General features: G+C 49.2%; 1 protein-coding gene across 6 annotated transcripts in view; it reads left to right on the top strand.

The window, feature by feature from the left end:
• Positions 1-20,295, top strand: part of SAMD4A (sterile alpha motif domain containing 4A) — a 133,755-nt gene that overhangs the window by 62,859 nt on the left and 50,601 nt on the right. For all 6 annotated transcript variants that reach the window (XM_068947517.1, XM_068947515.1, XM_068947516.1 and 3 more), the window contains one exon: positions 14,139-14,657. In XM_068947517.1, the coding sequence (XP_068803618.1) occupies positions 14,139-14,657 (519 nt within the window). The remainder of the gene's footprint in view (positions 1-14,138; positions 14,658-20,295) is intronic.

Raw genomic sequence — 20,295 nt, 5'->3', positions numbered from 1 at the left:
AAAACTAGGAAAAGGCTAAATGCGACTCTAGCCGGGGTTTGAGTTGGCAGTGCAAAAGGACAGGATTATGAATGTTCAGGGGGAAAAAAGGGATGCTTTATGTTGCTTTGAGGGAAGGACTGAAGCCAAGTCAAATTGAGGGCTCTAATTTGGGAGTGGTGTTATTACAGGTCAGAGGGAGTCAGTTACTAGCTAAATTGGGAGAACTGTCACATGCAGGAGCTGTAAATGCTGGTCACATGGTTGTAGCACAGCGTCTCTTGTACAACTCGCTTGTATTTTGTTGACGACGCTTTTTTTTTTTTTTTTTTTTAATTCTGTTTGTTTTCCCTCAAAACATGGACTCGGCAGCAGTGGCCCTCTGCCGTCGCTGCTTCCTCGCCCCCGGCCCTCGCCTGCCCTTTGCGCAGAGCAGTTTATAAATAGAGCAACTCCTCCATTATGTGCCGCTTCAGTCTCTTTATTTTTATACTGGAATCTGTTCAATGATTAACAGTTTAAACCATGTGCTGTATATCAATACCTTGCATACCCTTCATAACTTATTTTTAGTATTATTTTTTTCCCCCCTTCTAAATCCTTTATCCATGTTAGGCAACACAGTTATGACGTTCAGATTTTTTTTCTCCTCCCCCCCCCCAGCCCTTAAAGGAACTTATCTGCACCTCAGCTGAGCTTTTGCTAAAAGGTTTTTTGCAATTGAAATTAAGAACTCGGAGGAGTATTTCCTCTGTGCATGTGTTTGTGCCTGTCGTCTTCCCACTGAAAGCACAGAGGATTTGGGCATTTTTATGGCTCAGAGAAGAGATGCAGAAACACCCTGCTTTATTTTTATTTGTTTGCGTTCCTGCGTCCTAGGAAGTCCTGCGGCACATCTGGTTTGGAGGCAGCGCAGAGGCATACAAACCGTATAGCCTTAACTAAGTAAGTGAAAGCAGGCAGTGAACCCGTTTCCCACCCGTACTGCTCGGTGTCCCGGAAGAAGCCAACAAGCAACGCTTTTGCTGTTGCTGAGATCGCGAACTCCAAGCAGCGGCGGGACTCACGGAAGCAATCTGAAATGCCCTGTTTAATTACACTTTTAATCCTTTCTGAGCCATCCCGTCGCTGGGGGGCCAAGCTCCCTCTGCCTTTGAAACTGCACGCTGGTTAAGCTAAGCTGACTTTGCACGCCAGCCAACAAAAGCCATCTGACACAGGATCTAGTAGGGATATCTTTGTCCCGCTGGAGGAATGGCATCAGACCCGACACGGCTGGTTTGATATTTCTGTCTCCTCACTGCATGCACAAGAGCTGATGGATTCCCCCCTCTCCTCCCGTTATGGCCCGAGAGCAGCAGCCCGCCCGGAGACTGGCATTTTGGTGCCGTTTCCGTGCCCGCTGCAGCAGCCTCCTTGCACCCTGCTCCCGCAGCAGGACGCTTGCTGTGGTGGGCGCTCTTGCTTTTTGCTGCTTTCCTGTGCTCACCACGAGCGTGGAGAAACACCGCTCCTGATGGAGCCTGCAGCGCTTGTCCGGAGTACGACTAAACAACGCTTCATGCTTTTGCGGTTTAATGCGCTCTCTGCTGTTAGGTGGGGCCAAGCGCTATTTCCTACAGTTTCCAGCAATTATCCTGCCCTGTTTGAGGCTTGGGAGCGTGATGCCTCTGGTGCATGGGATCTCGTATGCTCAGACACGTAAATGGGAAGAGGCCGTGCAAGTGAAAGCAGATGTGTCCCTCGAGCCACCTGTGGCACAAGGAAGCTACATCCCGGCTGCCACCTCCTTCCAGCCAGTTGCCTGTAGGTCCCTTACTGTTTTTGGAGGCAAACCTGCTTGTTTCTCTGTCACTGCATGGAAATATTTCCATGCTGGCACAGTAAATAAGGTAGTCGAGGGACCGGTATGCTTGGGTTAACTCTGTAATAGCTGATGAAATGGGTTTTCAGCAAGGCATTCTTGTCGTTTGTCCTCATCTGGTGTCAGGCTGCCTTGACTCTTGAGGACAGTTTTCGTATGAGGTTGGTTTGTCTTCCTCTACCAGCCTGAGCTGGGAGGTATTTAGGGGCGTGTGAAGACTCCCCCAGACTGAGGAGCCTGACGCCCGGGGTCAGTCTGACTCGCTGCTGCTCTGCGTGGTGTCCGGGTGAGGCAAGTGACGTTTTGGAAACAGCTGGGAAATATTTGGGGGTTCTTGTTCCATTTGACTCCCAAGCACAAAAGCTCCTGGTCTACTTACCTTGGCCTGTGTCTGCCAGGTCTTTGCCCCATCTGTTGTCCCTGACTTCCCCCTAGCCTTTGGCTGAGCAGTGAGGAGATGGGTCCCTCTCCTTTCCCGCGTGTGCTCGATCATGCCTTCTCTGGCTCTGAGCTCTTATCTGAGACCGTTTCCACGGTGGCTGCCACCACGCCTTTGGCCGTCGTGGTGCTCTCCAGAGCATCCCGGAATAACCTCGTGCTTTTGCGCAGACCTGAGCGCTTGGAGAGGATCTGTGGCATTTTCTTCACTCTGTTTAGTCCTGCTTCACATCTGTTGGCGCTGCTTCCGTTGTAGCCGTTACTGAACGAGACCATGCCTGCTGGACCGCGGCGTGTGAAATCGGGGAAGCAAAGTCTTTCCCACGGTATTGCCAAAGCCAGTGAAGGCCTCTTTGCATTAAGGAGCGTGAATGCTGCTGTGCGTGTGTGCCGTGCAGCTTCCTGGGGCCCCCGCAGGGCTTTCGATGGAGTTGCCCAGTGTCTTGTCTTTGTTCGGAGTCGATGAGAGTTTCCGGGGTGCTCAGTGTTGTAAAGCTCTACGCTAAATAAAAAGCTAGTTTGCTAGGGAATGTTATCACAATACATGGTATTAAGCTTTGTAGCAAGAGCGCGCAACAGATACTGCCTAGAAAATAAACCCATGAAGCTTCCTACCACATGCATGGTATGAAAATTCAGTGCATCAGTGTATTTCAGTTTGGTATTAAATATGTCATGGAAAAAGATTCCGTCTTCTGAATTTCCTGGAAGTCTGCTTTGGGCTAAAAATCATAGTGGCTGTAGCCAATTTAGAAAAAAGAAAAATCGCTGCTCTTGTTACCGTCTCCAGAAGCACACTTAATGATTGTGCCATGCTATTCTCCAGTGCTAAAAATATAGTGCTTCTGGTTTGGTACAAATGGCTTCACAATAACTGCAGTGCTGGCAAGCTTACGAGTTACAGTGGGGAAATGGTGTAAAAATTGTGAAAATCTTTTTTTCCTTCTCCTTGCTCTGCGGTACAATAGAATTCTGTTCTCGTGGATCTGCGCCTGGGTTAAGGAATGCTTTATTAAGGGATCTCACGATTCCTTCTGCTTCTAAACAAAACGTTTGAAGTTTATTTTTCCCCCTTATTTATGACTTGCCTGAAGACCACTGAGCTCCCTACCCTGCTGTTGTATCTGCTGAAGTGGTTAAGGATTCATCAGGCTGTATGGGAGGAGGGGATGAGAAAATCTAATCAAGCATTTTCTTTGAGGCTCACTTCAGTGGCTAAATTCTTAACTTTTGATAATATCTTCCCTGAATTGCGCTGCTGTGAGATTAAGAAAAGTAATCGAGCTTGAGACAGTGTGTTTGGAAATGGCTTTTCCAGTAACTTCTTCCACGCAAGGACATACAGAAGGGACGCCTGACAGGTCTGCCATTGCTTTGGATGGCCTGATAGAGGGGGGAGCTACCAAGAGCAAAAAGCTAAACTTGCTACCCAGGGAGAACTGGCTTTAAAAGGGCAAAGAGTGGAGCAGGGCTTATCCTCTTATCTCCCAGGGGTCACTTCTTTTTGCCACAAGCTCCATGTCGTACGGTCGCCTACTGCTTAGGCTAGCTTCAAAAGCAGAACACGAGAAACCAGCTGTCGTTTAAAGGTGAGGTGCGTTAAAAGATGCAGCAGCCAGCTTCCCTGACGGTCGTCTGTGTTCATCTCCCCTCTGCTTCTGCTGCTGTTACCTCTGTTTCGGAGCACTGCTCAGCAAGGTTTGCAGAGAGATGTGCGTATGAAACACGAAAAATAAGGCCAACAACAGCCGGTGTGCCTTTTGCGACTTGCAACTGTGCCAGAAAACCTTTCCGTGCAGCCTCTGCAATGGGCACGAAAGAAGCAGCCTGTTGCACCCGCTGCCCCGGGGCTGCTGGGGGGCTGCCCCTGCTGGAAGGTTGTCAGCACAGCTTCTTTAGGAAAGCTTTCGCCTACAGCAGGGATTTCTCCAAGCACCTCCTGTCTCAGGCCGTGCTGTGTCTATTGCTCCGTTTTTCCCTGCGTCTGCAATGGTCTTTTCACCTTCCCACCTGCTTGGAGCTGCTCTGCAACAACTGCAGCGATTGCTCGGGTGGAAAAGAAACGCTAGGAAAGTACTTAATGTATTTTTAGCTTCTTTAAATGTGATGTAGCTGCTGGAAACAAGGAAGAGAGCCAGCACCATGTGAACTGATAGGTTTTCAGGGCATCACCAGCAAAATTTCCATTGACCGCTGGTGCTCTGGGCACCATTCAAGAGCCTGAAGTGTGAGGGCCCTCCTTGCCACCTGTAGCAGCCCATGAGCTCTCCTTTTGTCCCATGCTTGTTTTAAGACCTCCTAGCTTTTACCAGCTTCTAGGCAAGGCTTGTTACAGGGAAAGAGCTTGGTATCCGCTTTCCAAATTTCTCCCAAGTCGGGCTGTGCAGGAGGGAGTGAAGGCAAAAAGGCAGCAGAGATGTTTCCTTGGCCTTTCCTGTAGCAGGTCCCCTGGGAGAAGCTGTTTCGCAGGCGTGGGAGAAGCGGTCGGTGGTGGTGCGGTGCAGAGCTGGCCTCCCCTGCTGCTGCAGAGCAGACACGTGGAAGGTGCCAGGAAGCCGCTGGTGTTTGATCCAGCAGGCACCGATGCCGCTTGGCAAAGCTCCCACTGACTTCAGGCATGTAGGATTAGGTCCTGCAGCTCTGCGCTGAGGTCGACCCTAGCACAGGCATGGATTCAGACGCTGGATGTAGTAGGGTGAGACTCACGGCTTACATACCGCGCGGTGGCCTGCGGCCCGTAGCGGTGCTTAGAAACGTCGCCGGTGTGTTTTTGCCTGTGGCGTTAGCAGTTTTGCATCGACTTTGGTGAGACAAGCAGCAGGCGTCACGCTTGCTGGTGTTTCACAGTCAGCCGCATTAACTACTTGGATCTCTCAGTCTTGTGCAATTGGCAGGTCTGCAATAATCATTGTCATCAAGTTTTTTTTCTTTTTTAATTGGCGTCACTTACAGTAAAGAAGAGGCCCATGCTGAAATTCTTACTGATTGGCCTCTTGCGGAGGGAGAAAGCTGCCAAGTTTTAGTAGAGGAGGTATCGCACGGGCTCTGGATGGGGTGCGGAGAGGAATTCCAAGAGGGTTCTCGCTTTTTTTTTTTTTTAATGTTGGTCTTTTTATAGCGATTGATTTAGGAAGAAAAGAGAATGATGTAAATTCAGCTGAGGAAAATGTTGTGCAAGGCTCTACATGCAGGTGGTAATTACTGCAAATAATAATTGAAATCTTTTTGTCTGGAAACGTGCCGGGTTTTCCCTTAGCGCATGTTGCAGAAGGATCCGCTCACCTTCTGGCAGAGCGCAGACGCTGCCGGCGGGGAGCCGTGGCGGGGTCGCGTCGGCAGCAGCGCTGCCTTGAAGTTTAGGGCAAGAAATGGAGAATGTTGTGTATGATGGGTAGCGTGGAGTTAGACCATGTCACGGACAAGTAAATACAGTCTTAGGAAGCCTTATAGTGGCAAAACGCTGGCAGCAACCTGTCCCTGGTTGCCACACTCAGAGCAAATTCAGACTTCTGATTGAAATCTGTTCAATTTTTACTCTTCTCTTTTAGCTTTGCCCCAAAAACCTTTATGTGAGATTGGGTATGCTCTCTCCGTGCCACTGAGACTTTTTACCAAGTCAATTAATACCTGATTAATGCAATTGCCAGAACTCATAGAAGCAATAAAATGTTATCTGAAATGGCCTCAGTGTGAATGAAGAGTGAGCCGCAGTCTTTGAGAGACAGGGTATTTAGCTTCTACTAAATGAATGGAAAGAAGATTGGAAAGTGACTTGATTGCAGAGTCCTGAGTACCTTCACTTGAGAAAACGCAGAGCATCAAAGAGCTCTCTCATCCTTGCTCCCATCGAGGATCTGGAGGCGTCCAGGTGCTAATTTTTATGTCTCGGCTGAAAAACGGTGGATGCTTCAACCCAGTTCTGCCTAACACCAGAGGCTGGAGTTGATGCTGTATCAGTAATAGAGGACTGGATTTCTAGCTTGCCATTTGCCATCATAGCTATGAAAATCTCTGTACGGTCCAGAGCTAGGGGAACTTGGGCCAGGAGTACCCCAGTTCCTGCCTCCAAGACATGCAGGCCCCTTCAGAGGAATTCCTGGAACACCGGAGTACATCGTTAGGCTGGAACCGAGCCTAACTTCTTGGTACAAACTCCAGTTTTTCCTCCTGGACTACATCTGAGCACATTGGTCCATCCAGCAGTTCAGCAAAGGTATTCTGCGTAGCCAGTGCCCCTCAGATACGCGCATCTAACTCTTAGTCATTTCTTGCTTGAACATGTTATCTGAATGTGCTTTTGAGAACTTTTTATGATAGATGTTGCTAAACTGAAAACAAGGGTATAATAAAACAGTAATTTAAGAATAATATACTGACAACTGGAGAAAATGCACTGACATGCATTGTGGAGTGATAATACCAAGCCTGGTATTTAAATGTGCTCTTTGTCACCCTGAAAATCCTTGGGCAGTTTTTAAAATGCTCGCAGTCTTTAATTATTGTCCTTGTTACCCCTTATGAGCTGTTGTCTAGTATATAAATTGCACATCGTTCATCGCAACCTCCTTGTCAGAGCCCCAGTTGACACATTTGTCTACTTCACTTGTGAAATCTGATAAGTCATATATGACAATAGGAGGATAACCTAATTTCTGCTGCAGAGCTCTCTATTCTGCTTTCAAAATGAAAGGGTTTATCTTGGTTAAGGCTTTTTTTTTTAACCACTTGAGAGATACCATGTATTTCCATTGTTCCTTAGAGACATCTCATCTAACGAGACAAATCCATTCGTGTGTGCGTGCTGACAGCTGCTCTCGTCTGTCCCTCTGCACAGAGTCAGTGCTTCAGAAGTGGAAGACAGACGTCTACTTGCAAAAAATCAAAACAAAATCCCAAACAAACAAACAAAAAAACCCCCAAAACCTTACTGGCTGTTACTTGCAGGTTTCTAACTGCAGGGGCCAACTGCTACCTAGCGCCGGCGTGCCACCCGCGTTGCCCTGGGTTTTGTGCACTTCTGCGGTGGCCGCCTATGAAGCGATGACCGTGTGTGTGTCTATCCATTTCTTTGTCGGTCTAGATTGCCTTTTACCTTTTGGAAACCATAGCTGTGTTCTCAGTACATCATTAATGGCTTCAGGAAATCCACGTGCCTTGCTGGTGGTTTAAATAACCAAGTCATTTATCAGGAGGCAGGTTCAAAGTAAACAAAAGAAAGTGCTGCTTCACACAGTGCATCGTTAAACAGTGGACTCCGTTGCTACAGGACATGGAGGATGTGAACAGTTTACACGGTTCCAAAAGTGATTAAACAAATTTGTGAAAGAGGAATCCAATGAGTGCTTATTAAGCTGAAAAACCACCTCTGGCTCAGGCCAGAAATCACTGCTTCCAGGGAGAGTATCACGGGAACCATCACACTACTCTTGGCCTCTCGTTATACCCTTTCTGAAGCATCTGTTGCCGATGTCTGATGGAGAAAGGATACAAGCTGGTCTTATGGTGGTGTGTCCTTATGCAGGAGACTAGCTTGGGGTGATGCAGCGTTGATGTTTCACGGTGAGGTCCTGCCACTGCTGGTATCTCCCTGTATTGGACCTGTTCATAGGACGGCACGTGTTTCAGCCTTGGAAGGAGGACCCTGCTATATTTGATGTGGGCGTGTTAGTGGCTGCTGGGATTACGCAGTAAAATTTCAAGTAGGGCCTGGGTTTTAGTGCTTGAGGTTCTCTGTCGTACAGGTAGCTGTGCGTGCATGAGCTATACTGCATGGGAAAAAAAAATGGTATTAGTGAAGCTGTCGTAAGCTGGAAGCTAGTTTCACATATAACCTTTATTCAGCCTCCCTCTGCAACTACCCAAGAGCAGAGTCCTGTAATGAAAACTGATTCCAGTGAACAGGTACACCGAGGTTCAAGCTGAATGAGCAATGTTCCTGCTTGCTTCTGCCCTTGAAAGGGCACTTATGCCCCTGCCACCACACACGCTGCTTCCTGCTCTTTGTCATCTCCCATCTATTCCCAGGGCAGGGGCGAGCTGGGCGGTGGGGTTGCAAGGCTGTGGCGTGGGCCTGGCCGCTTAGCGTGCTCACGGTAGGTTGTTTTAGCTCGTCTCCAAAAGGAGATGTCAGCCCAGTTACAGCAACAGGCAGGATAGGGATTTTTCAGAAGCTTCAGAAAAGGAAGGCAGGATTTCTGACTTTGGGGCTTTGTCTGGGCTCAAAAACAAAGGTCTACTGTAAATGACGAGAGTCTTGTCTCTTAGCATAGTGAAAACTTTTTGGGGCTTTCTAAGCATTAGGCATCCTGCAGTAACCAGAGTAACTAACAAGACTATACTGGGACTTGTGTCCCCGCCTAAGACCCCATAAAACACTGCTTAGGTAGCGTGCAGGATCACGGGAGCCAGAAACTGGGCCACGTTTCTTAACTGTGTTTGACTGTGTGGATCTAAGGGCAGAAATTTAGGCAGTAAGAGATGAGGTATCCTAGATAACCACATGTCTGTGAGCGCTCGGTAACTGGTAGGGAAGCAAATTGGGAGCTCTGGTGTTAGGGGAGAGGGGATGGAGAAGGGTTTCCAGGAGCCACTGGCTGGCCCAGGGTCAACTCTAGCTTTTCTCTTCCCCCCGCCTTCTCCAGATCCCGCTGTTTGTCGGTGGATAGGATTAAGCCTGACCTTCTGCCCTGTCTCAGAGAGCGCCAAACCTCTTTCAGATCTAATTATTTTCCATTTTTGTTTAATTGTGCACATCCTGCTGCTGGCTGAGAAGCAGAAAGGCTCTGGCCTGGGCCTGGGCAGGGACGGGGGCCCGTGCCAGCAGGAGCCCTAGCCTGGCCTCACAGGCAGTGGCGTTTCAGTCCAACCCTCCATCTTTTTGGTTTGTTATTTCAAGCCTCTGAATCTCTTGGAGGTCTGAGACAAGTTTCTCAAGGAGCAGCTCTGGCACTGTCCTCCATTTCTCCAGAGATGACCTTCAGGCTCAGCTGCCCTCGCTGTGAGGAAGACAAGCCTGGCTGGGACTCCTGGAGCTGTCACAGTTGAGGTGGCCACCTCCACCCCGTACCTGTTTTGCTACATCTGTAGGTCCTATTTGCAAGTGGGATTGACTTCTTTTGGTGGTGCATTGCATGCCTTTGTTAACAATCTTTTTAGTTGTCTGCTTATCCAAGCACCTGTGGGTGCTCTTGCAAAGTCCTGCAGCCTCTCCCAGCAGACTGTGCCATGCTGGCGGCTGGCTGTGTTGGCTGAAAAGGGCCGCTGAATTGTCCAGATGGCAATGAAAAACATGGAGGGGCTGATAAGGAAAAATAGCGCAGCAAAAATACTTATTAAAAAAATGTATTAGTTCTTGGTGAGGTTGGTGAGCAGCCTTGTTCTGCAGTCTGCCCCTTACAGCAGCATCTGCAGAAAGATCAGATTAAGCACAGCGCAAAACTGACTTAAACTTGGAGACGTACAAAATGTGTCTTTTCCTAGCCTCAGACAAAACTTTGGTTTTACTTCATCCTTCTCGTCACCAGGAAGATGAGAGGACAGCAGGGCCGTTTCTGGGTCCAGTGTTGGGATGGGGCAGTGCGGTTTCACGGAGGTACCGCGGGGCTGTGCCGTGTGTTTGCTCTGCCCAATGTGTGTGATCCCTGCGCTGGAGCTCGGTGTCCCAGACGCGGAGGTGACCTCGGTTGTGGGAGCGATGGGGAAAACTGACTTGTGCCTGAGCCTCGGCCATGCACAGTTGTCTTACCGTCCTCTTAGCACGAGTCTGCCTTCACCAGCTTTATAAAATAATGCCCCGGGCTTGTGTTCACGTCTATCTGCCTGAGGTTGGTAGAAAGTATTGTAATAGTAATAGCAGTGAGTAGTAGTAATGAGACCACTGTGCTGTGGCCAAAACAAGATGCTTCAGAGGAAGGCGCGAGAAAAGCTGTGTAAAGCGTTACCACAAAGATGGTGTTGTCCCTAATCCCCATCAGAAAGGGAATGTGGGGAAGGCTGGGATTGGCGCCTTCCCACTGCAAAGAAAAAATGAAGGAATTTGGTCTTGTTTCTCTCGTCCTGCAACTTTGCAAGACTGTCGCCATGTGGTGGGGGTACCGTAGTGACAGGCAGGCATTTGAAGGGCCAACGAATCTTCCAGGAGTTGCATCCACGGAAGGATTTATATGCTAAGTCCCATCTAACAGCTTTCGAAAGCACCTTCATCCATTTGATGCTGAGCCTTGCAGGTGCTTACAGTTACCAGGAGCCTAATAGGTGGTTTGGGGGGATGCTCTGTATTACCTAGGACTTGATGCTGCAAAGCAGTCTGTTACCGAAGCACTGTCAGGATCACTGCGTAGCAGGGAGAAGTGCTGACTAGACCCTACCTCAGTTAGTTTTTAGTTTAAAACCTAAAGGAGAGGAGCACAGATTGGATCCTCGTTCTCCTCTTTCCTAGCGACGTGGCCTTAATATTCTCAGCAAAGCGGCATACCTTCTCCAAGGTGTTTTGAGAGCACTCCTGTCCATAGTACCCCATGCTGGGTAGGTAGACTCTTCCTCGGGGTGGAGGAGTTGCTGGTTGGGATCCCCCAAAGAGCAGCCTCAATACCGCTGACTGTGCTTTCGGAGAAAAATGAAGGCTAACTGGAAGGGTTCGGAGCTGTGAATTATTATCAAAGATAGAAACTGCCTTTCATTGAATTTTAGGGTGCGTGAACTTAAGTCCCTCAACGCTTCTGTATTTTTTTTACAGGTTAATTTTATTTGGGTGTTGCTCTTCCAAATCGCATTTTCTAGCACCTAAGCAGCCTCACGTGTTAGCCAGGGGACCCTCACAAAGGGATGTGAATTTGAGGTTGGCAGAGGGTGTTAAAGCTAGGTCCTGCAAAGGTGGCTCGCCTCCAGACCTGCCTCCGAGCCTGTGGGGTGACGGGCATCCCTGGAGCGCACGACCGCCGGGGTTCCTGGTGCTTGTCACCTACACGCGTGAACCCGTCCAGGCTACTGAGAGTCACAGTTCTGTTACAGAGAGTACCTAGTAAAGCTGTGTCCCGCGGCGTCTCAGTATGACGGCGCGAGGGCACGCTGATGGTCGGGCAAGGAGGTGCGAGGGGACTTTGGAGGAGGGATGGATCTCGAGAGAAGTGAACGTTGCTGCAGAAAGTTCCAGTGGGAGCCATCGGTGTTTCCAGAAAGCCATCTAGTGGTTTCGGATTCAAACAGTTGCATGCCTTTAAACGGGAATCCGGAGCTGCAGGAATGAGTGCTATTTATTGGCGAACGCTGGCGTTGGTGTTAGGGGAGCGACATAAGGAGTTTGGCCTTAGCTGTGAAAAGGCCCTATTGTAATGACAGAACGCGGCATCGTGCCTTTTTTCTAGGTCAGGGAGTGATTACGTATTAGAAGTGTGAGATTATTTAATGCACTGCAGCTTGTCTCTTCCAAAGAATAAATTTGGTGGCCATTCGTACAAACGTAGGCCCGAATCTTCATTTGTGGGAGTGTGTGGCGTCAGGTGCCCTATTTCAAAAAAACACGGTGGTACAAGGACGGTCAGAAGTTTGGAACAGTTTGCGTGCAGGGAGAGACGGGGACTCAGCAATGTGGCAAAGAGGCAGGAAGCAGAGTCTCTAGTAGAGAGGGAGAGCACAGATAGGAAAGCTTGGTGATATTTTGGGGTTTGTTTTTTGTTTGTAGTTTTATAACATGAGAACTCGGGGCACTCGCTGTTACTTTTGGGCAGCAGGGTTAAAGCAAACAAATGGCAGTACTTTTTGTCCGGACAGTTCAGTTCCGGCACTCTTTGGCACAGACTGCTACAGGGGCCCAAGTTTTGAAGGCTTCTCCCAGGGGTTAGATAAACTGCTAGAGGACAGGCCTGCGTGTGGCCGAGGAGTACCTGGGCACCGCTGCCCCTGCTGCAGAAGGACGCCTGTGGCCTGCAGGAGGATGTAGAGGCAGGTCGAGGAGGACGACTGCTCTGTACCTGCCCTGTTTTGCTAGGTGTCCATCGTTGGCCTCGTTTAGACATCAGCCTTGGCGGAGTCATGGCCTGGCCCAAGATACCTGCACCTCAGTTGTCACTATGTAAACCAGTAAGGTTGTCTAGATAGGTCCGGAGTTATCCTTGCCTAGTATTTGTATGAGGTGTGCAGAAAACCCTCTGATGATGGAGGGTTTCGACCCTCCTTCACAGCCTCTCCCTGTATGTCCGTCTCTCTGCCTGTAGGAAGTAGTTCATATCTGACCTCGTTCTCCCTTGCTGCAATTTAAATCTGTTATGTCTTGATCAGTTCTCAGCAGACACGGAGAGCAGCCCGTCAGGAGCTTCTCTGCGTCCTTCTTTTAGATATTTGAGAGGGTTTTGATGTTCTCTCACTCTTCCCTTCTACTTTTCTTCGCGGTCGTGTTCTCTCTGCTTCTAACCGGACCCTGTTGCCCTGCTCTGGACTCTACCTTAAAAGCGGTAGACGTGCCAGACGGACGCTCCCCTCCAGCTTACCTGCTGAGTCTAACAGATGGGCTTACTTCATGTGTCTGACAGACGACGTTCTGGCTGATGCGTTTTGTGCGTGCAACGGCATGGCGTTTTGAGTAATGTCTGGAGAAGGTTGCATCCCTACTTAATGCAGCTGTTTTTTCTGACTTTTCGTATCTCAAGACTGTTTGACTGCTAGTGCAGTTTTCTGGAGCGTTTTCAATTTTTCCTAGCGTGGTATCTGCGCGTTGAATACATTCATCACATCCCCCGTATCACTAATGAAATACTAGGAAGTGTCATACCCCAACCAGGGCTCCTTGCTCAGTGTATCCTTCCAGTCTGACAGGAAATCATGAGTAACTGCTCTTTCTAAACAGTCCTCTGATGAGGTTTGTGCCCACGTTGCAGGAGTTTCATCGGAGCATGTTTCTCCAGTTTGCTTGCAAGAAAGCCACGTGAGACAGCCTCTAACGAATATCTAGATATAAGGCACTTACTGCTTCCCCAGCTACGCGCGGGGCCGGTTACCCTGTCGTAGGGGGAAATTAGATTGTTCTTGACAAATCTGTGTCGGTAGTCACTTAGAAAATAACAAGATGAGAAGTGCTTACAAAGAGGTTGCTTCGTTATTTGTTCCATCAGTTTTCCAGGAGTTCAGGTTAAGTGACCAGTTCATAATTCCCTGGCTTCTCCTTGTGCTTATTTTTAAAGCTAGACGCTACGTGTGCTTTTTCTGGTCTTTGAAAACCTCTCCTATCTGCCTTGAGTTTACACAGAAATCACAGCTCTGCCATTGCTTCAGCTCAGCCCCTCCCTAAATACCTTTGAGGCAGCTGATCCCGCCAGGCTGATGAATGGACCAACACCTTGTTTTAGTGATTGTCTTACCCCAACGCCCTTGCAGGCGGCTTTCTTTTTATCCCTTATGGCTCTTGCTTTTGTTATCTCATTTGCATCTTGAGCTTTCCATTTTCTAACCAGTGCTTTCAGGAGGCTAAGCCTGTTGAGGAGAAGGTTTTGTAGATTATTTTGTATAATCTGCAACGCTGCTGAAAATTTGGGCCTAACTGTGGCTGTGATTAACATCAGCCCCATTTCATTTTAACAGCACTGGAGCTACTTGGCTGTAGAGGTGGGTATAATTTGGCCCTTTGAGCAATTTTCAGGAATGTCTAGTAACTTTTGATGTCAAATTTGGCACACGTTGCTATGACCTCAGTTTTCAGGCAGCGGTGATCCCTCCACCTGTGTTTCACAGAGCCTGGGAGACGTTCATTCAGTGGCATCAAGCATGCAGGAATCCCTTTGTCATGTTGTATTTACCTCGCTGGAGTCTATTTATTTATTTATTGCATCTGTTTGCTGATTTCTCAATTTTTTTTCCCTTCCAACAGGAATCATTAACCAATGGCAACAAGAATCCAAGGATAAAGTGATTTCCCTATTGTTAACCCACCTGCCTTTACTGAAACCAGGAAACATTGAAGCAAAAGTCGAATACATGAAACTCTTGCCTAAAATCCTGGCCCACTCGATTGAACACAACCAACACATTGAAGAGAGCAGGCAACTGCTGTCCTATGCATTGATACACCCTGCCACTTCGCTAGAAGACAGAAGTGCTCTCGCCATGTGGCTCAATCATTTAGAGGATCGCACGTCGGGTAGTTTTGGCAGCCAAAACAGAGGTCGATCCGATTCTGTGGATTATGGGCAGACGCACTACTATCACCAAAGACAGAACTCCGATGATAAACTCAACGGATGGCAAAACTCTCGAGACTCTGGCATAAGTGTCAGTGCTTCCAGCTGGCAGGACAAAAACCTGGCGTGTGAGAACGGCCATCTGCCCCTCTACTCCTCCTCCTCTGTCCCCACAACTATCAATACTATTGGAACTAGCACAAGCACGAGTAAGTACCAACATAAAACACTGATGAGGGCCACTGATGGCCACTTTTCACAGCGTAGTTCCCCCCCCCCCCCAGAAAATATTTCATTGCAGTGTTTAGTAGAGGGGCTAGCTTCAGCTGAGCCATAGAAAACTCCTCCTTTCCTATCTGCTTTTTTATTTCCTGCCTACTTCTTTTTTTTCCTTTTTTTCTTTTTCTTTTTTTTCTTTCTTTTTTCTTTTTTCTCCCCTAATTGTATAGGATTTTGAAGACCTAGCAGCTGGAGAGGAGGGAGTAACAGCCAAGAAGCTGTAAGAGCAAAAACATGTGTTGTCAAAGGCAGCCCCTTTCTTTTCATATAACTAAATCTAGATACGGAGTTCACTATTCAAAAGTTGTTAAGTGATCTGGAAGCTGAAGTTTCCTTTCCGAAAGTGACACAGGGACTTGAGGCAGAGCCTTCCTGGAGCCTTGCCTCCAAAGTGCAGGTATCATTTTCAGAAAGAGGGTTGGGATCCATAGTCTTCACGGCATATCTGAAAATGTTCCCCTTTATTTGCAGTGCACAGAGACATGAAGCTAGTTGTAATCGGTGGGTTTTAGATAGGCAGCCCTCAGCGTTTTTCATTTCAAGTGGTGGAGAACTGCATAGCTTTTCCCCCACGGAGGCCCTCCCAAGCTATGATGGGAACGGCACACGTTGCAAGCCGGAGCCCGAGGACCGGACAGTTGGAGACGCTGCGGGGCAGTGTGGCTGGAGATTTATCACTAGTTTTGTGGGGAGATGTAGTGCAGGTATCTTTCTTTTTAGAGCAGTCGTTTATGCCTGCTAGTCGTCTTGGGGGCAGGACAAACAAAGCGTTTTCTCCGAATGATTTGGAACCTCTTCTGTCCTCTTGCTCTTGGTGCAGAGGGATGTTAGGATTGCTGTTGTGTCTTTTATCCTAATGAAATGCAGTCTGTGCTCAGAGACCTTCCGCAGCTCGTGTTACACGGCGTCGTCGGGTCGTTCCAGCCAGGGCATGCAGGGCTCTGCGAAGGCAAGCCAGGAAGTTCTTTTGAAACTCATTTTTTTTATCCCTATTTTGGTAGGGTCTTCTCACTCTTCCTGCCCCCTTGCTCTGCCCTTTGTGCTTTGTTCAGCCCTCACGGTCTGTCCTCGTGATGATATTGTTCCTAGCGCTGACGGTCTCTTCTGCCCCGAACCTGAAGCCGGTTCCAGGACTCACCTGTGCTCTGGCTCTCTGTTGCTGTGCCGTATTTTGTCTGTGCTGTTGGAGATGTCCTGGCAGGCAATTAATAGCAATAAATACACGTTCTTCCCCAGACCTATCGTGAGCTTTCGTTCCCTCTCCAGCCCTCCCCATGCTGATCCATCTTGGGCACCACTGGACCAGCCAGCGTTGTCATCACCTCGTGTTGCTGCTAACGTCTCACCTGCAAGCCTTGATGTCCTCCTTCACGGCAGCTCTGAGGAGGTCTCGAGGCCTCTTGAAGATGCTTGACATCTCCCTAGATATAAAGGATGCAGAGATAGCTTCTGGGAGGAGAAGCTTCCTGTGGTGAGGGCACTTGGCTTCTATGTCAGCATGTGGAAACCCACAATTAAATAGCAGAAAGCTTTAAAATGGTCACTAAAGGCTTCTGGGTTTCTTCCTCTCCTGTAATCAGTGCTCTCTTTAGGTGGCATTTCAAATTGACAGCGATACGAGATGCTGCTCTCGGTTTATTGCCGTAACGCTCTGGTATCTGAGTCCCCGGTGTGTGCAGGGAGTGCTGCTTGCTGCCGCTCTTCCTGCCCGGGGGTTTAGCAGAAGGGTCAGCGTGTCTGGAATGGTGGGGTGGGAGGTGTGGCGATTTCCTACCTCCCCCCCTTCCCTTGGGGGCCCCGTCGCCGTTAGGGGAAGCGAGAGGTGTTTCTGCCCGTGCCTGCTTGGTGGGACACTGGCCGCAGCCGTTCCCCTCGCAGCCTCCCTGCGGTGTGCGTTACGCCGTGGGCAAAAGACAGAGACGGAGATGTGACCGCAGGGAAGGGTGCAAACGTCTGCCCGGGGCTCCCGCGGTTAATAACGGCGGCTTGCCCGATCCCCTCTTGCCACGAGCGTTTCTGATGGGCCCGGCTGCTGGAGCAGGCTCTCTCCGGCACCGTCACACGCGCCGCCCGAGCTGCTCCGAGGTGCCACATGAGCGCACCTGGGCTGTGCTCGCTCGCGGGCTGGGTGGTCTGGCCTAGCCGCATGATGGAGTTAACCCTGCCGGGGTCTTAACGCCTAGGCTTTGCGAAGGAGCCGGGTTGCAGATGCAGCGTTTCGGATGGCTGGTGCCTGTAACTGTGCGCGGAGGGGCGTTGAAAGCGAGCCCGGGGCAGGCTCTGAAAAAGCGCTTTGTGAAAGTGCCCGTAGCGTCGCTCGGAGGGACGCAGCGGGGAAGCCGCCGTCGGAGCGGGAAGGCTCGAAGGAGGACCGCGTCTCCGCTCGCGGTGGGTTGCTCTCCCACGACCTTGCGCGGGTCACGGTGTCTCTCTCAGCCTGGCCCACATGTGCAGGTTTGGAACAAAGTCAGACGGCATCGCGCTGGAGATTGCGATGACGCAATGTTTGGCAGCCTCCTTTGAAGCCCTCGCTTTTGATATCTTGGGACTGTGTGAGAAGCTCAGTGTCTCCCAAGACCCAGCTCTCGGGGCCGCAGAGGAGAGCGTTTTCAGGATGACCACGTTGCATGGGAAAGGCTTAACGAGGAGGCAAAACGAAAGGAACGGTGAATGCATTTGTTACTGATCTATTAAATCTCTCCTGTGATTTTTTTTTTTTTTTGAGTCCCTCCTTGTGGTTTTTGCATGCCTGGCAATTCAGAGGTTTTTCACGCTGGGGAAGAAACTATAATAGGCGGATTCAGAAGGGATTTGGTTCCTCATGTTATGAGCTAAATACAGAGAGGTCTGACAGGAGGAACAAGTTTAGTCTGTGGATGAAGATGACTTTCAGAGCTTCGGGTGAGGAGCTGAGAGACTCTGGAGGCTCTGATATCACCCCCCTGAAAAGCAGGTCCCCTGCCACTTTCTGAGGAGGAGACCCAAGACATCGTGAAGATTGGGATATTTACCTAAGGGGGAACTCGGCTTGAATAACGCCAAATCAGGCTTGCAAAAAACAGCTTCTGACTCAATGATTGTGACGCACCGTAGCAGGTTAATCATTGATGGCGGCTGAAGTCCTGCAAGAAGCATTACGTTTTAAAGGACATTTTTCAAAAATCCCTTTGTGCCTCCTTTTCTTTGAGCCTTTTTATGCACAGACTTGTCTGTTAGTAGGAGCAGTGAACAGCCTCTTGCCCAATGGGGCCTCTAAGTATTATCCTAAGGCACAGAAAACCAAGAAACATCGCAATTGCTCAGCGGTTCCCAAGGTGCTGCGTTGCTGAGATCTTTCTCCTGAATTCTCCCAGAGCGAAAAAAGCACCGCAGAACTCGGCAGACCCTCTTAGGAGATGGTATGGGGTTGGAGAAGCCCCTCAAGGTGGCACCTTTCTCTGTGGGGCATGGGCAGGCTCGTGTGGGCTTATGCAGCAGAGCCTGCCTCCGACCTGGCTGGGCACGTGCTGGCTTTGAACCCGGAGCCGGCGGCCATGTCAGCACAGCGCTGTCCTCGGAGGCTTCTTGGCTCGGGCGCCGCGGGGTGCCAGCGGAGGAGCAGCACAGCCTTTGGATAAGACATACCCCGTCCACGCGGCACGAGCATGGGTCTGTCTGCAGAGCCTGTGTAGACATACCCTTTACCCAGGTCCTTTGCTGGAAGGTCATGTTCCTCCTCTTTCTCTCTTGCTCGGCTCTGCCCTCCCATGTGCCGCGCAGCCACCGTTCAGCCTCGCGCCAGCGTTGCCTCGCGTAACGCCCCTGCAACAAACGGCCCGTGCCCAGTCACAGGGCTTCCCGGCACCTTACAATGACTGTTTTTCGTGTCGTGCCGTTGCACAGCTCTGATTCAGCTGCAAGATTTATAGCGCCCATATTCAGGGAACCTTTCTCCTGAGCTTAGCGCTGAGGTAGACACACATTTCTAAAACTGAGTAGGTTTGCAGGAGCATCTGAACACATGTTCAGCCGAATCTAGTCTTAGATGTTAAGGTGTCGTTTGCGTGAACAGCCCTGTGGTTCACCAGGAGGCCAGTAATGCATCAGGTTAGCTACAGCTTATGTTTTTATTCCAGTGCACGGATAGAAGCACATGTCCTGCCGGTGAAGCGTGCTGCGTTTTGTGCAGAGATCTGCTAGAGGGTTGGCAGCGATAGCCTCTCTGGGATAGCGTTCCCCAAGCATGACGTTGTACTGGAGACTGAGGCTTGCAGCAAGTGGAGTTGCTGGTTTTGAAGCCTCCGTTGGGTTGCAACTTCTGCTATTGTATTTCGATGGCAGCATGTTCTGACAATCTGCAGGCTCAGCTGGAGACAACCTGACCATACTTCATGTGTTAGTTCATAAGCTTCTGTAACACAATATTTGCTTGGACACGAGCACAGTAAGTCCACAAACAGATGCTAAAAAAATAAACATGGCTAGTCAGCCTTTGTCCCAACCCCTCGAGTCAATCAATATGTCCATTAATCTTTTATTCCAAAGCAAATCCCTCAAACTGTTACTATTTAGGAGTTGTTACTGCTATTTTTAATTTCTCCTGTTACTCGTGGGAGTTTTATCTGAGTAGGAGCTTAATCCAGCAGCATCTTCCAGAGCACAGACTTCCCCGACCCAGCTCCACAAAGGCACTGCTTGTTTCTGACACTGAAATGGGGCAAAGCCTTTCCCAGAGGAGCAATGTGGTGATCTTGCCTGAGGTGCTTTCATCTAGTATTGTGGCATAATTAGATGCAATGCTATTATGGTTTAGGGTTTAAATATGGGTAGTTGAAGTTCACGTGAGGATTCACGTTGTACTGTCCTCATCTGCTTCTCTTTGACTCAACCTAGACCCAGACTGACACTCTGAGAACAGATCTGGCTTTGTCTAATGGCTGATCAGGCTTGTTGAGGGCTTTGAAACTTCATTCAGATTTATCATTAATTTCTAGCTCTGTCTAATGGTGTTGGCTGATGTTAGCAAAGATTTGAGGAACTGTTACTAGAGGACAAGGAGAGATTTCTGCTCTCCAGCCTTTCCAGGGCAAGTCTGCAAGCACTTTAAAGGAGTTACGCTGAATTTCCGTCACTAATTGTGATCAGAGAGTGATCCAGTGTCATAAGTGACTGGTTTGGGTCTGGAGCAACCTGAAGGCTACATCTAAAGTGATAAAAATTAACGTACTACCGCCCATCTGCTGCATCATGGTAACCGCCTCTGTATGTGTTCTTAGCCTGTCCCGTGGAGCTTTAGCTACCACTTTAAACCAAACTTTTAGTACGCTGGAAATAAAGGTAGCCTCCTTGTGGGCTTGTGAACGCAAGTGGGCAAAAGGCCAAAACTACTTCAGGCCTAGTGGGAAAGGATCAAGTAAAGAGCCCTTAGCTTTGCAGCTGAGTCAGACGGCAATTACAAAATGCCTGTGTTGCAAAACACATTTGCAGTGTAGATGGGGCTTTAAATATCTGAAGTGAAACAACAGGAAAAAAAGGAGCTCCCTTTCTCTAGAGCAAAGGGGCAGCAGGTCTGATGAACTGCTTTTCCAG

This window comes from Struthio camelus, chromosome 5 (genome assembly GCF_040807025.1).
Source record: "Struthio camelus isolate bStrCam1 chromosome 5, bStrCam1.hap1, whole genome shotgun sequence".
Classification (NCBI taxonomy): domain Eukaryota; kingdom Metazoa; phylum Chordata; class Aves; order Struthioniformes; family Struthionidae; genus Struthio; species Struthio camelus.
The sequence above is the reverse complement of the archived record's forward strand: the minus strand, read 5'-3'. Positions and strand labels throughout refer to the sequence as shown.